The following is a 24,347-nucleotide window of genomic DNA, read 5'->3' as shown; positions in this document are numbered from 1 at the left end:
TTTTGATAGAGCGGGAATATTTCTATATGTTCGGTACGTTTGTGTCTGTCCGGTTGCTGCTTTTCAATATTTGTGACGGTTTTGAATGGGAGTTTTAGCAATGTACTGCAGAGGTTCATTGTTTTTCTCCATGCAAAGTTTTGCTCCACTTCAAAGTGCCACAGCTCCATTCACATTTTGCTCTATTTTCCCTTTGATCTGTTCCTACTGGCAGGTATGCCTACACTCTCTCTGCAGCATCAAATAACATCACATGCCTGTTCTTTGACAATCCTTTGACCAGAATACTTGGCTCAAGTCTCTGCCAGCTCACTTAATCTTCCTCCCACACTCACCTTATTCATCTGCTGATGGAATGAGACCTCTTGTGTATTGCCCTCACTTTTGGTTTAAACTTAAAACAGTTTGCTTTTTCACAAATTTAAGAGTCATTTCTGTAAATCTTTTTTCATTTTCATAGGCAGTGTCTCGTTACAAATATTTATATTTATCCCCCTATGAACACAAGTACACAGCTCATCTGTCTCTTGACACCAGCGTTTTATACACAAAGTCAAATATGACAGCTTCCAGCGGTTTGATAACAAATATTCAGCAGGTTTCTATTGGATTTCTAACCAATTGAAATGACACCTGCTTGTGTTGGTTATTTCACTGCATCACTTCTTGTAATTTAACAGTGGACTGAACAAAATAATCCCCATCATGACACTAATGTAACTTTAGATGTTGTGCTAACACTCACCAATATTACCATCCAAGTGAACACCACAGTTGAACTTATTTAGTGGTGATTGTGATCAAATGTAAACTGTATGTGGGCAGAAGCTAAGTCCTAGTTCATGTTTCATTACTCTCCACAATTAAACTCTCGAAAACGCTTCCATTTAGTTAAGTTTTATTATGTTTTTTTTCTTGTAATATATATATATATATATATATATATATATATATATATATATATATATATATATATATATATATATATATATATATACTGTATATATATATATATAGTATAGCCATGATTTTGCTATATATGTATGTATATAATATAAGGCTCTATACTCGACCTTTTATTAGGAATATATATATAGTGCATTATTATTATTATTATTATTATTATTATTATTAGTGCTACTGTTACCCTGTTTTACCATGTCTATTGTATTTTAAATGTTATCTCTAAACAGGGGTCTTCTGGAAGTTTTGCAACTGGACTTTGTGCCAAAAGATGTTTCAGAGCAGGCTGAGAGTCAGACGATCTCCTGGCGTCTGGAGTTGCCAGGGAACATCAAGGATGTGGGCATAATGCGGATCTATACAACTCAGAGAGACTATGTGGGGCTGGCACCTCTGGTCATGGTGAGGACAATAGCTGTATTCATTTCTGTCCTATACATCTTTCTGCTTCCTACATATATATATATTGTAGTCTTATTGATCCTGATGTTTGAGGAAGGAGGGGGCCCTATAAAGTATACATTGTATAGGGAGGATCTGTTTATTGTAGACAGGCCTCACAGCAGGTCACTTGGCTTTGTCACAGGTGGAACATTACTGCGGGGCACGAAAGGGTGTCCCACTACCTCACTCAGCTTTAATGACATCGGTTTGGTTCCTTTTGTGAGTTTCATCCACTCACACACACAATTTCCTGATGATGAGTCAAAATGATCTGGCATGTATATCATAAATATGCAGTTTTGTTTCGTAATTTCACTTGTAAGAAAAGGTTAATAGTGCACTACTGTTTGTAAAGAAAAGTGCTACACTTGTTGGTCATACTTGCACAGATGTTCTATCAGTTCTATCCTCGTAATCATTTTCATATGATCTGTTCTGCCTGTCATAGCATACAACAAAGAGCAAAAGTCTTTAGAAAATAATTTGTTTTGGCATTCAACTAAAACACATAGTTAAAAACTTCTCACTAATGTGTATTCTGGTCTGACAGTATTTTTGTAGTTTTTCCTCAGTGTTAAATTATGCACTGCAGAGTTCGATACGTTTCAGATCACCTCTGCCTGTTTGTGAAAGACACACTGTGATCACAGTATTATCTATGATGCATTCATATTATTTCTATGCTTAGACTGACCCCCTGTTGCTATGTGTACTCCAAGACCTCTACATTTTTAGACAACCCACAGAAATTACAAGGTACAGTAGGTATATATCACTTTTTACAGGAGATTCAGAAGGCTATTTCATGGTGCAATAGTCAACGTGAATCAAGCATATATTGGGGAGCAAATATGTTTTATGACAGTCACATGGGTATTTTTCTCTTTTCATGTAATGGTATAATAGACTTATTTCATAAGTAGGCTTTGGCTCTTTTTATTTAAAGTTGTTGTGCTTTATGTTTATAGCAGAACAAATTACTGTTACAAACCACTGCAGAAAATGTACATTTATTACATTAATTATGAAAGGAAAGTGAAGAAAGTGCAAGGTGGATGTTGCCTTACAGTAAGAAAAGGCTGTTTGATTCTCTGACCTTTCTGCAAAGTGTTTGCATCTTTATCTCCCTTAACCCTATAAAGGATTCAGCACTCACTGAATGAACAAGTAAGTGAAGGAATGAATACCAAGGCTTGCCACCGAGTGTAAATATAACACTGTTTTCAGAGAAGAAGCAGATTTAGAGCTGAGCTACTTGAGCTGAACTTGATCACTACGAGCCAGATTACTGCGGAGCTTGCGGAAACATCAGACGTTGAGATTTCTCAGTGTGCCCCTGGCAGCACCGCAGAGCGCTGATATTGCTTTCTGATTTTGTGCTACCTCTGATCCAGTGGCTTATGTTTGGGTCAGTGTTGCAGTCAGAACTAGAGCATGTCCTTTTTGAAATGCGGTCAGCAGCTGTCAAGCCGACAGAATGTGAAGCTGCCGGGGAACATCTGCCGAGTGTTGCCTGATCCACAAGTATCAGGAGAAAAAAAAAAACTTGCTGATCACCCAGAGCTCCTTACACACACACACACACACACACACACACACACACACACACACACACACACTGCCACTACCTATAATAGATTAAAAAGACCTTATCAGAGATCTTGTAAACTGGAAATTAGTTATAAATCCATGTTCAAGGTTGAGGAGTTTTAAGTGTAAAAATGAATCTACATCAGGTTTGAAGTGTCTCGAGATAACTCTGTGAGGATTTGGTACTATAAATAAAATTGAATTGAATTGAATTGAATGTATACGAGCTAAACTGCTGCTAAGCATTGACCACAAGGTGGTAAAATGGGCGTTTGAGTGTTGACCTACTATATAGATAATACAGCAGAGGATTTAGTTTCATCTAGGTGTGCAAATTTTTTTTTTTAAAGATTATTTTTGGGGCATTTTTAGGCCTTTAATTCCACAGGACAGATGAAGACATGGAAGGGGGGGGATGACCTACAGCAAAGGGCCGCAGGTCGGAGTCGAACCTGCGGCCGCTGCGTTGAGGAGTAAACCTCTATATATGTGCTATATATATTTTTTAGCACATCTCTCCAGTAAGTGTGATTTAAACAAATTAATGTTTTAATCTCAGTGTTTTTAACACCCTCTGCCTGTCACCCCTGGCCCATACAAATAGCGACGATTATCAGCAATGGAGAAAGTATTCTTTCTATATACTTTACTTAAAACTGCAGGAGGTAGAAAGCAAAAAAAACACCAGAATTTCAAGTAGAGTGGAAGCCTGCCTTCTTTAAAAAAATATGTTTTCACCCTTATAACAAAGCAGTATGCTAGTTTGGGTTTTAGAGGCATGCTGCTATGTTTTGTAGTTACCCAGAGTAAATTTGATAATAAGGGATACTGACAATGAATTATTTCTGTCTGTGTGTAACTGTAAGTCATACTGAACATGCTGAATGATGAAAATTAACCTATAGCTTTGCTCAACTGCTGGGCGTCTATGTGATCAGGTAGCAGCTCCTAGGGAAGGTAATGTAGTATTAAACATTACATCCAAGACTGTTTACAGTAAGACTCTTATTGCTTACTATATTTGCTGCTGTGGAGTGAGGAGGATGAAGAAGAGGTGGACTGGATTTTTGATAAACTGAATTCCTTGTTGATTTTGAACATCTGGTGTAGTTAGAACAACCATTCATCTTTTCTTATCTTTCATCTGACATCCAGCAATTAAACTAAACTAGACTAATCTCAGTCTTAAAACTACACTCAAAAGTATATGAATGCATCCACAAGTCTGCCCTATTCTAATTATTTTGCCCTTCTTTCTGCACAGAACACCAATATCTTGAATACTGCTGTGCTGACGGGGAAAACGGTGTCGGTACCTGTGAAAACTCTGGCTGTGGAGGCCGATGGCTCAGTCATTGATGTGACCAACTACACCAACTGTAGGTCTACGGACGAGGATGTTCTCAGGGTAAGCCATTACAACCACAAACTTAATCAGCTTGGATTAAAATACTTACTGTAATCATTTCCATGTTGCACTATGGAACTAAAAGGGCATTAGAGAGTACAGACTTTTGCCAAATGCCCTATCTCACAATGTGAAATATAATTTGTGTATTTGTGCTCCGCTCAAAAATGTTATGGTTCGTCACTGGCCCATGCTGCATGTATCATTACAATTGGGCCTGTAGTTTTCCCATAATCCTGCTGACAAACAAACCAACAAACTGATTTTAGAACATAACCTCCTTACATAGGAAATATTTTATATATAAAATGTATAGCATTTGTGATTGGGCACGTTATACTGAATACCTTGTTTTTGCACTGCCAGAATTGTGGACATACACATATATATGTAAATGCATGTTCACAGTCATTTCGTTTTATGGCAGCTATGTAACTGTCCAGTGTATCTCGCAGATATATATTATTTACAAGATTTTTCAATAAATGTTAAATGGGCTGCATTTACTGTATATAGCGCCTTTCTACCTTACCGGACAAAGTGTTTTACAATTTGACTCTCATTCACCCATTCACACACCCATTCATACACCAATGGTGGCGGAACTGCCAGGCAAGGCGCTGGTTGCCAGGTGAGCAAATTCAGTGTTATGCTCAAGGAAAATTTGACACAGGGACAAGAGGAGCAGGGGATTGAACCACCAACCTTGTGATTATCGTCCTGCGCTGCATCCTGAGTAGTATGACTCAGTGGATGTAGACTGTGGGTAAAAGGTGCTGTTTTGGCCGGCATTCTCCTCCCTTTTTAGCTATCGCCGCTATTTATGGAATTTTGCAAGGGCACTGTTGCTGCATCCAGGGCTTAGTGCTGCCCAAGACGATTCCGATTGGTTTACAGAAATACAAACAAGCCAGAGCATTTTTCCCCTATAGCAGAGCAATGTTGAGTAAAGGTGCTTCCAGACCTTTTTCTAGCACTGTGGAGGTCTGGCTATACGAGACTACCTCCTGAGCCACAGCCGTCCCAGTAGAGTTTTGCCTTTGTGCCACCCAACAAGTTAAACTTAAATGTGTACGCACCCTCTACAGTATTCATAGATAATATATAATCCACTGAATGCATGTCAAACTAATGGAAAAAGTAACTTTTTTATATACAAAAAACATTTGCAGCCTTTGTTTCAGCAGGGGTTGTAGCTGATTCTGTGGTCTGTCCTGGGACCAGTGGTCTCTGGCAGGGATCTGTGGTCACAACCACTAGGGGCGCTAGAGACACTGGTCGCGACCAGCTCCTCAGTGGTCTTCCCTGTGGTCCCTGTGGTCTGTGAAGCGGCTTTAGTATTGTCAAACCCTTTCCTGTCGTTTTGGCAGCACTGTTAGCTGGATAAATGTCAGAGATCACAATCTTTTGTCTATAAAATACACTATATCATATATATTATGATTATTATTGTTATTATTATTGATAATGGAGATCCGTGTGGTCAGGACCAGCTGGTCTCTGGCACGGACCAGTGGTCACAACCACTAGGGGCGCTAGAGACACTGGTTGCGACCAGTGGCACAGTGGTCATTACCAGCATCTTACTGGCACAAAGGGCACTAAAATTACTGGTCCTGACCACCTCCTCTGTGATCTGTTCTGTTCTTTGGACCAGTTGAGTGATCTGTGGAGTGTTTATTTTTAATACTACTTTTCACGTTTCTCAAAGTGTGAGCAGAGCCGCCTAATGTGAGAAGCCATAATAGTTTGTCTATCCAATGCTATTGATCACTATTATTAATAAAAATCATAATAACAATGATTAAATTATTATTATTAGTCGTAGTTGTATGAGTAGTACTATCGACTATGCAGGTATTTTTTTTTTTTTTACAAGTATTTTTATTGCTTTAGAGAAGATAAAGTGCAACATTACAATGTCAATAACAAGACCTCTTTCAATTAACCCCATCCAACCCACAACAAACCCTTGAGGAAAGGAAAGCTAAAGAAACAAAAAATAAAAAATAATAAAAACACCGTTCTTATATTACTCATGATAGCAAATAGTGTAATCAGTGTGCTTCACAAATCTTAGCAGTTATTAAGAGGGACGTGTAGTAAGTCTTTCAAAGTAAGCCAGTAAAGGATCCCAGTTTTTGTAAAATGTTCTGGTTAATCCTCTAAGAAAGTATTTGATTTTTCTATTTTTAGAAACATCATAATATCAGAAAGCCATGTGGAGGTTTTTGTAGTATTCTCCGTCGTGCTATTAAGGTGACAAAAGCAACAACACTTTCCTTCCCATTGGACCTTACAATATCACCCCCTTTTACCCCAAACACGGCCATTGTAGGGCTAGGTTCTAGATCTAAATCAAAGGCTTCATTTAAGACCTCAAATATTGAAGCTCAGAACTCTCTCAACCTGGAACATGACCAAAACACGTGAAGTAAATCTGCTCTGTCCATTCTACATCTTTCACAGATGTCATCCATGTCAGAGTATATTTTGGCCAGTTTAACCTTACTGTAGTGCATACGGTGAAGAACTTTAAACTGAATCAAATTCAAACGTGCACAAGAAGAGGTCGCATTCACCCAGCTTAGAGCTCTGTCCCATATAGCATCTGATATATTTGTCCCTAACTCTTCTTCCCATTTTGCTTTGATAGGATCCATGGATATACTGTAAAGTGAGATTTGAGACTCAAGACTTCACAGAGCAACTTAGAGAAATATGCAAAGAGTATTCCTCTTCCACAAAGCCGAGCCAGATGTTTGATGCCCATGATGTTAAGGCAGAGTTTCAGAGAGTTAAGACAAATAAGAGCATGGAGCCTGATTCTATTGATTACTAAAGCACTGTTCAGAACAGCTTTGTGATGTGTTCTGTAAAATATTTAGGATATCTCTGGAGCAGTGAAGGGTCCCAAAATTATGGAAGGAGTCCAATGTTGTTCCGGTGGCTAAAAGCGGAACCCCTAAGGTGCTAAATGACCTTAGACCAGTGGCATTGACTTCACTGGTCATGGAGTCATTTGAAAGGCTGGTCAAAATGGAACTGATAACTATGGTGGAGGAGGCTTTAGACCACATGCAGTTTGCATATAGGGCAGGGATGGGGGTAGAAGATGCCTAACTTTCTGTATAAGCACCTGGAAGGTCCTGGCACTCATGCCAGACTTTTATTTATGGATTTTTCATCAGCTTTTAATACTATTCAACCACATATTTTAGCTTGGAAACTGCATACCTATTTTAATTTTGATGTAAATTTTGTCGGCTGGATTGCAGATTTTTTAACATGTAGATCTCAGTGGGTTAGGGTTAATGGCTTTCAGAACAGCGCTCCTCTTCCACTGGCTCTCCTCAGGGCTGTGTCCTGTCCCCGTTGCTGTACATTCTTTACTCCAATGACTGTAGAAGCCAGCATGGGGACAGGCACATTCTGAAGTTTGCTGATGATACGGTCATCATTAGCCTGCTCCATAAAGATGAATCTGAGCATGGGCCAGTTGTGGATTAGTTTGTCCAATGGTGTGATGAGGCCTTTCTCCAATTAAACTCCACAAAAACCAAGGATATGGTCATTGATTTTAGGAAAGTATTCCTCCCACCATCTAAGACTTTCATTAAGGGAACTGAAATTGAGTTTGTTGAACAGTACAAGTATCTGGGAACTGTCATTGATAAAAACCTGAAGTTTGATGTGAATAGTGATGCAGTCTGTAAGAAGGGACAGCAACGTTTGTACTTCCTTAGAAGTTAAACACTTAATGTAGATAGGAAAATGATGTCCTTATTTTATAAATCTTTTATTGAATCAGTTCTTATGTTTGCCATGATTGCTTGGTACGGTAACCTTAATATCAGAGACAAAAACCACCTAAGCCATATTGTAAAGGTGGCTGGTAAGGTGTTTTCACAGTCCCCCTTGATGGTTATCTTTGACCAGCAAGTTCTTCGCAAGGCCCGGTCTATATCTATAAACCACCCCCTTCACTCTTTGTAGTAGTAGTTGTAGAGTTTGTAATACTCCCATCAGGTCGCAGATTTAGAGTACCTCGGTTTAAGACCAGTAGGGGTAAAAACTCCTTTGTCCCATGTGCAATAACTCAGCTTAATTTGCACATGTAATGTAGTACTTGTTTTGAGAGAGATTTGAGAGATTGTTCCTGTGGTGATAAATTCTGTTGTGTGTATTACACAGGAAATCTTTTTTGTACTCATGTCTTGTATTGTTGCCTCTATTTGTATGTGGCTTGAATGTGTTTCTTTTTATCTTTCACTTCTAACTGCATATCAAGTTTCCCATTTGGGATAATAAAGTGACTTAACTGAACTGAACATAATTGAATTATATGTTAGAGATTTGGCCCCTAAAGGTTAGAGGGGTCTGCAGTATATCCTCCAGGTCAGAGTGCTCAGCAATTGAGAAAATTATGAGATGTGTGTTTAAATGAAATGACGAACCTGAAGATATCTGAAAAAACTGGATTTAGTGATGTTGAATTTACTGACCAAGTCAGTGAAACTGAGAAAGATGTTATTTAGGAAAAAATCTTTACATGTTGAAAGGCCCATACTGTCCCACTGTTCGAAAGTATCGTCAATTTTATCGTCGAGATATGCTTACGTGATCAGACTCTTTTTAGATTTGAGCCGTCTTCTGTGTCTTTGACTATAGCCTAACTGAAATGTCATTGAATATAAGCCCCAAATGAAGAAGAAGAAGAAGCTTATAAAGCCACAAGAGGCCCTATCAGGACCCATTGGCCAATCAGAAAATGTATATATATATAAAGAGAGAGAGCAAAAGAGAATAATGGTTTCTTTAAAGCACTTTCAGTGCCCAGAAAAGTCCTATATAATTCCAACCCATTATTTTATGTTTATAATCTGTCCTCTTCCTTGTTTATTTTTTCCTATGTTGTCATGAACTTAAATGTTTTCTATTATGCAGTCCACAATTGACATCCTGGTGAGATTTGAGGGTTTTCTAGATTTTATCCAGAAAAAATCCTTTGAACGATCAGGTGATCAGGTGCTGGATCAATCAAGATGATTTGACTGTTACTTTTGTTACTGTTGTTACTTTTGTTACTGTACTGTACTTAAGTTGAATTTTTAATTGAACTTTGACATTTTTGTATTTCATTTGATGTTGCTTTGTCAGTCAACTCTACATTTTTTCCTCCACTACATGTATTTGACTTTAGTTTCTAGATCAAGATTTGATAAACCAGTCAGAAAGACATGGACCTGCATAGTCGATAGTACTACTCATACAACTACGACTAATCATAATAATTTAATCATTGTTATTATGATTTTTATTAATAATAGTGATCAATAGCATTGGATAGACAGACAATTATGGCTTCTCACATTAGGCGACTCTGCTCACACTTTGAGAAACGTGAAAAGTAGTATTAAAAATAAACACTCCACAGATCACTCAACTGGTCCAAAGAACAGAACAGATCACAGAGGAGGTGGTCAGGACCAGTAATTTTAGTGCCCTTTGTGCCAGTAAGATGCTGGTAATGACCACTGTGCCACTGGTCGCAACCAGTGTCTCTAGCGCCCCTAGTGGTTGTGACCACTGGTCCGTGCCAGAGACCAGCTGGTCCTGACCACACGGATCTCCATTATCAATAATAATAACAATAATAATCATAATATATATGATATAGTGTATTTTATAGACAAAAGATTGTGATCTCTGACATTTATCCAGCTAACAGTGCTGCCAAAATGACAGGAAGGGTTTGACAATACTAAAGCCGCTTCACAGACCACAGGGACCACAGGGCAGACCACTGAGGAGCTGGTCGCGACCAGTGTCTCTAGCGCCCCTAGTGGTTGTGACCACTGGTCCCTGCCAGAGACCACTGGTCCCAGGACAGACTACAGAATCAGCTACAACGCCCTCTCCTTTGTTTCTCCTATATTACATTTCAATATGAACTGAATATATCATTCAGGCCTAGTTTGCATAGAAAAACAAGATGCATTCTGGTGTATATAACTCTTAAAACATCCACTGTTACTGTGCCATCATATTTGTGTGTGTGTGTGTGTGTGTGTGTGTGTGTGTGTGTGTGTGTGTGTGTGTGTGTGTGTGTGTGTGTGTGTGTGTGTGTGTGTGTGTGTGTGTGTGTGTGTGTGTGTGTGTGTGTGTGTGTGTGTGTGTGTGTGTAAAAGCAGCCTTTTCTATATGGCATTAGAGATTGAGCTCTTGATCCAAGCACTCAGTCCATAAGCACAGTGATTTGACCTTTTGTGTAATGTATCCATGTTATTGGGACAGTAGAAACAGAGAGAGGAAGAAAAGGAATTATATTATATTCCATGAGACGGCAGGGCAGCCACTGGCTTTGTGAGTGTGAGGCGGTGTGCTTAGTGTAGTAAGCTTAAGAGAGTGCGAAAGAGCCAAAAAGAGGGAGCCTGTGTTTGTAATGATTTTCTGTATCAGTAGAGGAACTTAATCCAGTTATTGTTGTGTCTCTGAATGGTCACTTCCTGCAGTCACTGACCCTTTTCAGAGCAATGTCACTGACCAGTAGAATCAGGTCTTTTAAAGTATAACTGCTACAAGGGTGAATCTCTATAAGGGATTGATTTACATACAGTGCACATACTCTTAGATTTAACTAACATACCATCGGTTGTGTGTACATGGAAAGAACAAGTTAAAGAATAGTTGTGTGGTTGTATGTTTGACCTCTTTTAAGCAACATATTAATTTTTTTTTGGCCACTTGCGGCAGTGGAACAAGCTGACATATTAACATGTTATCGTATTATAAAATCGTTATTTGGAACAAGCAAACAGTTGCCTGTTTGCACAGTCAGCAGATGCACTGCAACATTAACATTCATTTAGAGTTGTGTTTCTGGCCAACTGTTGATTATATCATATTATGATTATATTATCTTCGTTTTGGTCTGATTTGGTCTCCACCAACTCCTGAACCAGCTAGTTAGTAACTTTGTTAGTTAGACGCTAAGAAGTTCCATTATTACAGTCATTCGACCAATATTTTAATATATTGATTTTTGCATCTTTAACCGCAAATCATGTTTACTTTTTCACTTTTATTGACCATTAAGAATACATCCTATAACATTTTATATAGGGGTATATACAGCTGTGTATATATACTGTTCAAACTGGTTTTAGACACTTTGCTCCTCATTTCTTTTGAAGATTTGAAAACATTAAGGGCTTTAAATGTTACTTTTCTTAATGAGTAACCACTGTTTTCTGTGTGTATGTACTGTAAGTATGTATGTATGTTGTGAATGTCTGTGTGTGTTGTCCATGCTCATACTATATATACTTTCTTGTGTGCAGGTCTTACTTGAAAAAGATATCTTGATCTCAATGAGATTACTTAATACATGATAAATGCATTGCCATGGAAACCTTAAATGCAGATTGATTTGAAAAGTCTTCACTGTGCTTAAATTGTATCAAATTTTCACGAGTCTGCTTATAGATTTTCAAAATGAACAGAAATGAACCGAAAACAATGGAAAACAAAACTAAATTGATTTCTAAAAATGGTTAGCTGTATGGATAATTGAAACATGCAAAACCACGGGTACTGGTATTTTAAGATGCAACATTCTCAAGGCCCACAACAAGTGCATGTAGACCAAAGAGTAAAGAAGGAAGTGCTAAAGTAATGCCAAAGGAAAAATTTAAATAGCAGGATAAATAAGGATTTAAAAAAGTTCTGATTGTGTTGATTTTTATCAACATGTTTCATTGCAGAGCTGAAAAAAAAATCCACATAATTTAAGTGCTTATAAAGTTAATGTGTTTCGTCCATCGACCCATCTATAGTACATGTACTGGAGACATTAGAGACTTTGGTCTGGACCAGTCAGCATGATGGGAAAAGGTCTTCACAGACTGGTCTCCATTAACATTTCCACAGGAGTTCAAGTTGACTTAACTTGGACGTCATTCCTCCGGAATTACTCTCCAGTCTAGTAGCCTACAATTACCGCTGTGGAGCCACTGGTTTGTTAAGATAAGTGAGGCGGCAGTGGAGATAGGCCTCCAATCTGAAATAAACCAGCTGCTGTGTCTCACCTCATTGCTCTCACTGGTGGGGGACCGCAACGCTCCCGCCTACCACAGAGCACTACAGGAACAGTCGTAAGGCAGAGCTAATTTATATTCCATAACAGTTTCATAGAGACCCTGTTCGGGAATTTACATGACGTAAACAGAAGCATTGTGTGATTCCTCGGCCAGACGAAATGAATAAAATGTGTTTGTGTGGTTGTAGCTTATTTCTATTGGTGCCTCTGTTCCACCTCTCCTCTCTTTGTCAGTTCTTACTAAAACTTTCTTATTCATTTTTCATTGGGCTTTGTATGGAAAAGCCTCTGCTAGTGTTTGTCCAGAGAAAGTTGTATCCAAATCACAAGATGCTTACGTTCTGACAGCTCAGTCCCAACTCCAGCCCAGTGATTCTTAAAATCACTTTCTTGCCCAATCAAATAAATGTTTACAGCAAGAAAGAAAGGGCTGTCTTTGTTTTCAGACCAGATGCAAACACAAGACATTGCCTCATTAACCTTTCCTCTTTCTCTTTTTTTCTTCTCTGTCTTGTCCAGGTGTCGGAGCAATGTGAATATGTGTATGTAAACGGGAAGGAGACAAGAGGGAAGAGCAGGGTGATGGTCAACTTTACATACGGTTTCCTGAGTGCCCAGCTGGAGATGAGTGTATGGATGCCTCGCCTGCCCTTGCTCATCGATGTGGCCGACCCCGAACTCAGCCAGATAAAGGGCTGGAGAGTCCCGGTTACTACAGGCAACAGGAGGTAAGGCCAGGCCAGTTCTGTGTCAAACAGTTGCATCTGTTGTTGTGAGAGCTCCTGTTGTAGCTTGATTTTGAGGTTGCCATGTGAAAGAAATCATTTCAAACTGTAGAAGTGCTGCTGTATGAGCACACTGCTGCTGTATGAGTCAGATACAGGTACAGTAGGCACTGGGGGACTTGGTTTAAAAACCTTTTTAATAAATTTGTCGAAAGCAAAGGTGGGGCAAAGCCCTAAGTCAAGACCAACAAGTCCCACATTAAGACAAGTCCTAAACAAGTCATTAGGCTAACTTTACTTCCTGCCACCTATTAATGACCATGATAGCTTACGTTAGCCCATGGTTAATTGAATTTAAAAGACAATAATAAGACTACTAAATCTATACAGCAATTTTGTTGCCACCCTGACTAATTACTAATTTACTTAGCTCCTAGCTAACATTAATACTACTTTTAAGCGTCTGTATGGAACGCACCGGGCAGAGCAGCAGCTCGGCGGCGCTTTAAGATGACGTGGTTTTAAGAGCAACAACGGTAGCGAGTAGTATGAAAGCCCGAAATGCCGCATAGGGAGGGTGGTTGGGGTGGTGGATGGGTCAAACAACAAAGGACTTTCACCCAGGAGACCGGGGTTCCTGTCCCGTTGTTGTCCTGTGTGTCACTGAAACGTAAATTTTATAACCACACCCACGAGCTTTAGACCTTTAGCGTCCATAACAACACCAAAGGCACATGCCCAAGCGTCCAAATTTTACGGGATGGGAGTGAGAATGTGTTGCAAACAACATTAACGCTAGCCAAGTCCATTACTGTTCTCTGTGAGGCCATCTTCACTTGTGATTTTTGAGTCAAATGTTTTGCATGTTGCTGCAAGGTTTTTTTGTGACCAGTCTTGCGAAAATCTGAAGTATGACGTTTGTGTGCTGGTCTGCGTCGACAAAAGCACTTTTGTCAGTTGTCAGAAAAATCACTGCACCCATTTTTTATAATATATTTTTTGTATCCTTAGACTCAGCAAGGACATTAAGTCATTTCAAGTCAAAAATAATTTGCTGTAAGAATGAATTCTCCAGGGAAGATTTCTTTTTTGTTTTTTCTGTTAAATTTAATTAGTTTAGGTGGCCTTTTCATTCGTAAGCAACCCATCATTTGGTAATGCAGTTGACCCTGTAGTGATATTTAAAAGGAGAAAGCATTAGCTGTGCTGATGTACACTGAGTTAGCCATGCAAGAAATCTTATTTTTCTTTGTGAAGTTTATAATAATCAGTGTTGTTGACAGCAGTGTCAGAGAGATGTGCTTTCAGATGTAAGGTCTGTAGTTATTGGTGATATTGAATTGGATTACAGCATATTGAGAGGTGTGCTTTTTAATATCCGTCTGCATACTGTAAATGCAGTCAGTCTCATAAAACCATCACATATGGGTTTGGTGCGTTAGTGGGTAGGACACTGTAGAGGCAATACAGTTGCCCTGGAGACAAAGGTTAGTGGGATTTCACTCAATACTTACAGTAAAGTCATTATTTTTTCACTCAATACTAATGATGGTGGTCGACTGATGGGCTGTTTCCCGGGGTAAAAACTCTTTGAGGCTTTCATCTCCCAAAACATTCAATACCCACAAACAGATACTAGGTCAGAAATTTGATATTACTATGGTGATTGTAATGGCCAGCCTAATTTTCTGTGCCATGCTTGTTGTGTTTCTGCGTGATACAGTGTTGGACATGTGCATAGTGGAGAAGCAACTTGAATTTCTGTCTAATTGGTAGCTACAGAAGAGACTGGTATTAGACTTCATACACTAGGGCTTCATACACAAAATGTAAATTCAGTTTGTTTACTTTGACACTGTGGATTGATGAAACATCCTCACCCCTGCTTTGCTTTCTTTTCTTTTTGTGGGTGTATAGCATCAGGTTGTAACAGATTATGATTTGCAGTAAAGTTTTTACTGTTATTTAAAAGCTTGTTGGATTCAAAATGGATTGAAATAAACACTATTATCAGTTAACACTTTTTTTTCAAATTTATAATGAGATGGTATTTGTTGATGTTAATTGGCTGCCAGCTGGCAACCTAATAGAAGGCATAATGTCTCAAGGGTCATCAAAGAACTAATTGAAAAATGTAGTTAACTATTGCAAAGAGACTCAACATAAAAATGTAAATCTTTTGTGTTTAAGTGTTTTTGGAAATCAGCAAGTCAGTAAGTACAAAAAATGCAATTAAACAAATGCTACAAAAGCTGAAATTTCAAAGTCTCGTACTTTGAATCTAATCAAAGACAAATATAAGACAAAAATATAGATTGAACTTGAAATAAGTTAAAACCGTTAATTCTCTGCTAAAGTAATTCATAACCTCCATAGACAAAAGGACTGAAGAAAGCGTTAGTTTGCTGCCTGCTGTTGAGTCACACTTATTTAATTCAAGCAGCATCTCCATCACATGTTAAGTTCTGACCTCAGGCAATATAATAATGATGTTTATTTGGACTGTAGCTCCTGACAATAGTTTTCTGCCTGCAGTATAAAAGCACACCAGCCAGCCCTCCAGCACACCTGTGGTGCAGTGCGTTGCAGACCAGCTGTGCCTACTACGATAATGATGCAAAATGATCATTGCTGAGGGGTTCGAGGATGGTTCACAACTTAACCTCCATCGGCCACAAACAAACCAGTCAGCCGTGGGATCCTGCTTAATGTAACTTAAATTCATTTAGAAGGAAAGGTCACTCTGCAAATGTTTTGTGCCTCGACGGCATCAACAGTCACACTGTTGGTCTCCAGTATTGTTCTTGAGTTGATAGTCTCTCTGCTGGCCACTAGAAATGACATTTAGGAGTTCACATCACAGATTAACTGCATGATTTTGTTGTGTCATTGTTTAACTATTGTTGTTTACTTATCTCTCCTATGTATAATAAGGAGGGATCAGCACTCATACAATGCATATTTATTTGTGAATGAGTCTCATGCTGTTTACTCAATAATTCAGTCATTTGGTTGAAGCTTGGTTAAAAAATACATGCTGTTTTGCAGCAGATTCTTAGACTTCACATCACACTAAATTTACACTTCAGTAACTTCACATAATTGTGTAGAAGAATGCATGTAATAACACATCTTTCATAATTCTGTGCTTAAAGTGCTCATATTATGCTCATTTTCAGGTTCATAATTGTATTTAGAGGTTGTACCAGAATAGGTTTATATGGTTTAATTTTCAAAGAAACACTATATTTTTGTTGTACTGCACATTGCTGCAGCTCCTCTTTTCACCCTGTGTGTTGAGCTCTCTGTTTTAGCTACCGAGTGAGGCATCTCACTTCTGTACCATCTTTGTTGGGAGTCGCACATGCGCAGTAAGCAGGGCATGAAACACCCGACCCCCCGCCAAATGCGGGTGAATTTTGCAATTGGCGGGTAACACTGTCAATCTACCATACTGCCATCTGCCATACTGGCAGGTAGCCAATGAGAATTGAGTGATTCAGATGCGTAACTATCGGTAAGCAGGGTACGCGGTTGCTTACGGGCCTGGTCGAAACAGGGGCCCGCATCACTGGAAGACATTGATTGACAGCCGGGGTTCCCTATCGCATTTTCATTACTAACACAATCCCAGCAGTCCCACGTGCAGCCACTGACCAAGCGGGAGTGAGAACGTGTAAAATTAATTTCCTTGTTTATGTTATGAAGACGAGACGTGTGTGTGACTCGAACATCTCACATTACCAACAAAACGTTCAGCAAAAGACCGTGCAAAACATTTCAGACCTTCCTGCCAACCTGTATACATTGTAACATCAATGTACGCTGTAATGATTTTTCACTCTAAAGTCTCTGTAAGTTGCTGCTGTTTCAATCTTGTCAGCTGTCTGCAGCGGGCAGGGCTGTTGCTCCGTTTCCCCTGCGACTGACACGCACACACACACAAACACACACAATCACACACGGTGGATGCAGGAAAAAACGCAGATGAGACCTACAGGATGACCTAAATTGAGCACAGCTACGCTTGTTATTGTAAGTGCAATGATAAGTTAAAGTCCAATAAGTACTTTATCAAACCGTATGAATGTGTGTCCCAGCCCAGGATAGGAAATTAACTAACAATGTAAAGATCAACAAGCCCCTGACAGATATGTTCATATTTGATTCATTCAATAAATTATTTTGTGTCTTAAATGGTCAAAAAAGTTAACTTCATGCCCTGGCAGTAAGTACTGCTAGCTTGTCAGTTGCAGTTGCAGTAGCTAGCAGCTAGGTGAGCATTATAACGTGTGTTACAAAGGGACGCACATTTGTCATGGAAGTAAAGGCTGGACTACAATAGAGCTGTTTCTGCACCTTGCCAAAAATAATTCAGCAAAAAATCCCCTGTTAAACAACAACTTGTTGTTTACCCTTTGGTTTTTGTATGGTTAAACTAAGGATTTATAATATGTTAGCTTCAGAGGTGCTGCTCGGCGAATTGTGTTATCTTAGGACAGAGGCAGGCTAACTGTTTCCCCCTGCCTCCAGTCTTTATGCTAAGCTAAGCTAGCTGCCTCTTGACTGTGACTTCACATTTGGCATACGTTCTATCAATCTTGTCATCCAACTCGCTGCAAAAAAAAAGTTTCCTTAACTATTCCTTTGAACTGTAAATAAAGTATGTGACTTATTGTGTTACCTTTGTGTATCAGGTCGACATGGGACAGTGAGGAAGAGGAGGAGATGAGGAAGGGCAGGGGTTGCATGCTGCAGTACCAGCACTCTACACTCAGGGTGCTAACACCATTCATGGCCCAGACCGATGCTGAGGCGCCATCTGACCCGCTTACTGGTGCAGACCCTGTTGAGTACTTCCTGGGTCCTGACTGGCAGGTAAAAACATTTAACAGTCTGACTGAAGATGACTTGCTAGCACTTAGCAGCATTTAGGTTATCCAGTCTTAAATGGGTTTGTCCGAAAATAGATAGTTCAATGGCCCAGAAGTTACAACACCTAGCTTGACACTGAATTAATGGAACGATAATAATCATAAATTATCACAGCAGATTTGGGTAAGGATTTAATGCAGTTAACGTTTTTCTCTTTTTTTTTTATTGACAGGTGGATGTGACCAATCTTGTACGCTCTTCTCTAAAAGTGGCAGATCCTGATGTAGCCAGGATGCAGGATGGGGTGGTGCTGCAGGGACGGGCTGTGGGCACTACTACTGTACAGGTGAGCCATGGCTGTGATCTTGGTTAGGTTTCTGTGTGTGCTATGCTGTGTGTGTGTGTGTGTGTGTGTGTGTGTGTGTGTGTGTGTGTGTGTGTGTGCATGCGATTTTAACCGGTGCAGTGCATGCTAGAATCATGAATATCCATCTGCAGTTCGGATGAACTTTAACATTGATTTAACATTTTGCAGGTGCTATCCCCTCTGACATCATCGGCCCTGGCTGAGAGGAGCATCAAGGTGCTGGATGATAAAGTGAGTGTGACAGAGCTGGGGGTGCAGTTGGTATCTGGGCTCTCTCTGTCCCTGCAACTCAGCCCAGGGAGCACCAGGGCCATCGTCGCAACAGCAACCACAAGGCAGATGATCACTCAGCTCAAACAGGTAAGTAACTGGAAAACTGTAAAGCACAAAGCATAAAACTGTGGGGTACAGCTCAGCTGTTTGTGATGGTGCTCGTCTCTTTTAATGCCCTTTTTATGTTAGTTTTACAGTGACTCATTTTTAGCCATGACACATCATTTGTGAAAGCCAGTTCAACAGAGTGTGAAAATCAGATGGGACAAGAAATAAACAAATGCGGTGAATCGTGTACGTAACAATAGATTATAAATTCAATGTGAGATTATGAACGTGTGTCTGCGTATAGACGGATTATTTATGATCAAGAGTAAATCATGGATCCATTCTTTTATTCAGATTTTGAGACAGTGAGAAAATATTCATAGAATTCTTTTCATCAGGGGGCTTACATAAGAGCAGAAACACAAATGCTGAATTCAGATTGCTATAGGCTGTTATTAAATTTCAAAGGTAAGAGCCTGCAATGCTCTTGTGTCTGCATTCATTCTAATCGTGTAATTATTTATTGGCTTTTTAACAAGTAAGCTATTTCCCTCCTGTAGTGAGCTGCTACCATTGCAGCTATGATTTTGACTTTGTGTGCAAAGTCTAAAAACATCCCTTTTTTCTTGTTCTTGTTGCATCCTAAAAACGTGGGCACATTTAACAAGCAGGCCCCCGGCATTCATCATTGTCTCCCACTGACAAGCTTCCTTCTTTTATTACCAGCGTGGAAACACTCACAGATGCATGTATAATAAAGCAGGCAGGATAAAGCAAAAGCATGAATTTCATCAACATCCTCACAGAACTGCTTAAGACCAACATGCTTCTTGCACCGTTGGCAGATTAGAAAAAAAAAAGATTTGCGTTAAAAAAAGCTGCTTTTTGATTTTCCCGCATGCAAATCAAACCTTGTACATAAGACTTTAGTATTGATTTTAGTGTTTAGATTTAGGATTTAGCACTTAATCATAGGCTGGCTGAAGCCAAAGGAATTCCCTACATTGCAGGCGTAGTTAAACCTGATTTATTGATTTGATTGATTTTAATTTTGATTTAATTTGATTAGATCGTAAATCTACTGGGTTGTATACATGTGTGGAGAGTTCATTGTTAGGAATTTATAGTAGTTCTGACCAGCGGGGAGACAACTTGCTTGCATCATACTGTGTTTGGGCAGCAGTAGTTGTGCTACAACCACGTCAAGTGTTTGGCAAGACATCTGTAGGGACGGAATTGTTGCAAAGCATTATGTTCAATTAAACATTTGATTTAATATATCAGGGTACAGGTGTATACGATCATGCAAGGAATCAAAAGGTCCTAGAAAGGGTCCCTCGCCTGTTGTTGAAAAAAACCTCTACATTTGGTGGATGACAGGGTATTATATCTGGTCGAAGGATAGAGGAGAGAAGTGGCATTTTGACTTTAGAAAGTCACTTCGAGAGAAACTCTGAATAAAGGAAGAAAAATCTAACTTGTTTCTGGAGGGAAATTTTGGTACCTCATAGTTGGAGATGGAAGTAGGCACTGGTCTCTGTTGGAGTGATACAGTATGTAAAATGTGCCACTTATCCTTGTGGAGTCCTGGCTTGCAAGTCAGATTATCTTTTGAAAAAGTATTTTGTCTCATGTTTGGACTAAAAAAAATTTTGCACTGTAGAGATGACCATATTTACCTCAACAGTTCCTAGTGTTATTAGGTTTAATATTCTTTTGGATATGTGTTTATGTGGAAATGTGGTATTAATCAGCATTGTTAGTTATTATATTGTGAAAAAATGTGACAGCACTGCAGGATCAGTGTCTCTTGCACAGAGATGGATTTCAACTGCGTAAATTTCAAAGGCCAAAAGCAGAAAGAAAGAAATGCCATGTTTGGTGATAACCACACTATTCAATATTCATTAAAGTTTTCTCCAGTGAGGTTGTTCCTGCACAGGGAGCAACGATATAATGTGCTTCTACAGAGAGGATTTGAATTGCCACAACAGAGCCGATTTACGCAACAATCACCTTAAGGGTATAATGATATTTTTTCTTTGCCTCCCAGAATGTGAACTCATTGTGTTCATAGCCCGGACCGTCATCTGCCGTTATCATGCTGTGTGAGAGAGCGGAAGAGGCAGACAGGGTGCACAGATGACCATTCTAAAAGCTCACTCACACATTTAGCCGTGGCAGCTTGCCCATTTTAAACCAGCTCGCCGACACAGGCATGGGGCAGCAATTAGGCGGTCCATAGCTGTTAGTGCGACAGCTCACTTTACCTACAGTACACTGTCGCTGTGGCTGGTCTGCCCCTGTCAATAACAAACTACTGGATCCATGCCAGTGCAGATGACCAGCCAATTGTGTATGCGATGGCAAGCTGTTAATGTTCTGCTCATGGGGATTCATAATGTATTCAAAATCACAAATATAGGTTAGGTCTGTGGCGACACAGTGGCTCACATTAGCAACAGGAAATAGGTCATTGTGTATGAATGTGATTGGATTGGCTCTTAACATGACCCTTGTCGCTGTACTTTTTTGTTCTTGTTTAAAGGACTTTCATTATAATCTCTTCATCCCCTTTTGTTAAATTATAATTCATACTCTGACTTCATAAGACTATATGGAACAATAACACCCTACTGAGTTTAATCATAAAGAGATTAGCGCAGGCAATTTATGTTATTAACTATTATAAGAAAATTGCTCTCACTGAAGGCAGGAGGGAGGATATTGGTTTGCTTTTCTACATTTGAACTCTGTATTTCTTAAGTATCACAGTCTTTTCTTTCTTTTTTTCCCTTTCTTTCTTTCTTTCTTTCTTTTAGGAGGCAGTGGTCAGTTGCTGGGTTCAGTTCAGCGATGGCGCAGTCACTCCACTGGAGCTGTTTGACCGCAGCATCTACTCTCTGACAGTCTCTACCCCAGATGAGGGGGTGGCCACGGTACGTCGCACCCCGCAGTCCACATTTGTAGTAGCACAAGGTGAAGGTGAAGGCCAGGGGGCGCTAGTGAGAGTGGAGCTGAGGATCTGTGAGGAATGCCAGAAGTCCAAGAGGAAGAGCAAGTTGGCGGTGGGCACGGCGCGCCTCAGGATCAACCTCCAGAGTAGCAGCAGAGTCGTGGCAGTAGAAGGTGGTGGTGGGGTTGGCACTGATGTAAATAAAGATTTTGATGGTGGTGCATTAGAATTGGTAGGTGAGCTTAAAACGACGGTGACATCACAGCGTGCTGTCACAGATGGGGATAAATGGCCGTTCAGAAGCACAGTACCTGACCAGCGGGAGTCCACCACTGCAGAAACTACCACCTCAACCACATTATCAACAACCTCTATGATTGAAACTACAACCAGAGCTATGAGAGGTAAGACATATACTGTCATTCCCACGACTGCCACTACAACTATGAGCAAACCGAGCTTTAATACACCACTGAGCACTGCCAGGCCTATAGATACAACAGTGGGTTTAGTTAGTAAAGGAGAAGGGCAGAAGATAAGCTATGGAAACATGCTTGATAACCCCAATTCACCTCCTAACAAAAACATTCCTAAAGCAGAGGTGACACCCAAGAAAGAGCCTCCCAAATCTAAAACTCCGAAAGTAGTTGAGAGCGACCTCATTAGGACATTCAGAGCCATGTTGGACATGGAAATCGGCATGTATGCTTTGGTGGGGGTCTCCTGTGTCGCTATCTTGGCTTTTTTGCTCAACTGTGCTTCGTATAACCTCTGTTTCCGGAATCACAAGACCCCCCTACAGGCAGGCCCAGCACTCATTGGGGACCCGAAGGATCACAAGCATGACTGGGTGTGGCTGGAGAGCAGCAACGATGGCACACCCGGTCCAGGTGGCCCAGCTCAAGTGTCCACGCTAAAACGTGAGGCTCACCGCCCTCTGGAGTCCCGTCACTCCATAGACACCATCGACCATCCCAGCCTGGAGGGCACCCTGCCCACTGTGAGCACCCCCGCTGTCCCCGAAAGAACTGCCACCCTGGGCCGCAGCAAAGCCAGCTCCCAACAGCAGCAGTTTAAGGTAAAGGCGATCGACCCCATGGCGAACCGTTCAGCCACCTTGCTGGCTAGGCCACATCGCAACGAGCCGCTTCATTCCCCCACCAGTAAGCGGAACCAGGTCCAGTTCACCACCTTCACCACGCTGGACATCAAGCACTTGGCTGCACTGAAGAAGAATGGTGTGGACTTAAACTGGGCCAACCAGCAGACGCAGCAACACCAGGCCCCTGCCGAGCCCCAGTTACCTTTACCTGACATACCGTGGCCTGTAGTCAAACCTCTAGCAGAGCCCCAGTGAGTTAGTTAGGGTGTTTCTATGTGTGTGTATGAGTGTGAGTGAGTAAGAGAGAGAGAGAGAGCGAGAGAGAGAGAGAGAGGGAATAAAAAGTGTACATACACAGCAAGTTCTGGTGTAGAATGTATGAAGAAAAGAAGCTGGCTTTTGTTTGTTTTTTTGTTTTGATAAAAGATACAGTAAATCACTTTAGAGGATGTATTTATTGAGATTAGATAGAGGACATTTTATATTAAACTATGTGCTAAGTGAAGCCTGTAAATACATTATGTAATGGTGTACCCATTAAGAGAAACATAAGAGATGCTGTGTTCATTTTTGTAAGATTAAAGGCCTGATTTTTATCCTCGAAATGCAAGGTTCTTGTATTTGAAAAATATGTGCTTTGCAGATCGGATGTTGTAAATATAAATATATCTATACTATTACTTATTTCTACATTTCTAACTCAAAACAAATGCAATTTCATCTCCTTTAACTTTTGTACGATTTTGTTGCCCCCTTAGAAAAGGCTTCAGATATTGCTAGTTGTCAGGGTAAATGCAGTATGGGAGGGATTATTTCTTGTAAGTAATTCTATTCTTTTCCAGCCTTTTGTACTTTTTTTCTCAGATGTGCAATGCAATTTGTCAGAGAATATGCAACATTTATCAAATTATTTTGAGCAATCTGTCACTGCAGTCTTCACCGGATATTTATTCAAATCAAATGCATGCTATGCAAATATAGTCTGTGCTGCGTTTGAGGTGGACATTGTTTCTGAATTTTTAACAAACTTACCTTGGGCTTCAGGCTTCTCCCTGGGGTCTGCTTCTACAATTTGTAAAAATGTCTAATCTTGGTCTCTTGACACAGAGCAATACATATTCAGCTGTACGATTGTTCATGTGTGAAAGAAAAATGATGATGCCTTTTTCTATGTAATATCCTCTTATTTTGAAACCAAAATGTGACGTGTATTTCCTATGAGACCCTATCAATAAAGAACAAAAGGATACATTTGTTATAGTTGAAATTTAATTTAATTCATTGTTTCTAAAGCCGTTAAACTAGTAAAGTATCATTCATGGGAAAGCACAGTGAATGGTTTGGATTATAGGCTAAAGCTCTGCTATGAATCAGTGGGATTTGATTATGTTTAATCACTATTGAATGTGATTCAAGGCTGATGTCATCATTCAGCAAAATGTCATACTGATAGCAAGATATTTGATGTGCCTGCCAATGTTTGGATTCTGTACTG

General features: G+C 39.9%; 1 protein-coding gene across 1 annotated transcript in view; it reads left to right on the top strand.

Annotated features, from left to right (window-relative positions):
- LOC114571146 (transmembrane protein 132C) overlaps positions 1 to 24,099 on the top strand; it is a 38,208-nt gene extending 14,109 nt beyond the window's left edge. Inside the window, exons 4-10 of the mRNA XM_028601971.1 lie at positions 1,194 to 1,365; positions 4,262 to 4,405; positions 13,026 to 13,234; positions 17,929 to 18,109; positions 18,339 to 18,452; positions 18,642 to 18,833; positions 21,617 to 24,099. Coding sequence (XP_028457772.1) covers positions 1,194 to 1,365; positions 4,262 to 4,405; positions 13,026 to 13,234; positions 17,929 to 18,109; positions 18,339 to 18,452; positions 18,642 to 18,833; positions 21,617 to 23,107 — 2,503 coding nt within the window. The 3' untranslated portion in view covers positions 23,108 to 24,099. The remainder of the gene's footprint in view (positions 1 to 1,193; positions 1,366 to 4,261; positions 4,406 to 13,025; positions 13,235 to 17,928; positions 18,110 to 18,338; positions 18,453 to 18,641; positions 18,834 to 21,616) is intronic.
- Positions 24,100 to 24,347: the final 248 nt, after the last annotated feature.

The sequence above is a fragment of the Perca flavescens genome, chromosome 16 (assembly GCF_004354835.1).
Source record: "Perca flavescens isolate YP-PL-M2 chromosome 16, PFLA_1.0, whole genome shotgun sequence".
NCBI classification, from domain to species: domain Eukaryota; kingdom Metazoa; phylum Chordata; class Actinopteri; order Perciformes; family Percidae; genus Perca; species Perca flavescens.
This window is presented reverse-complemented; position numbering and strand designations above follow the sequence as displayed.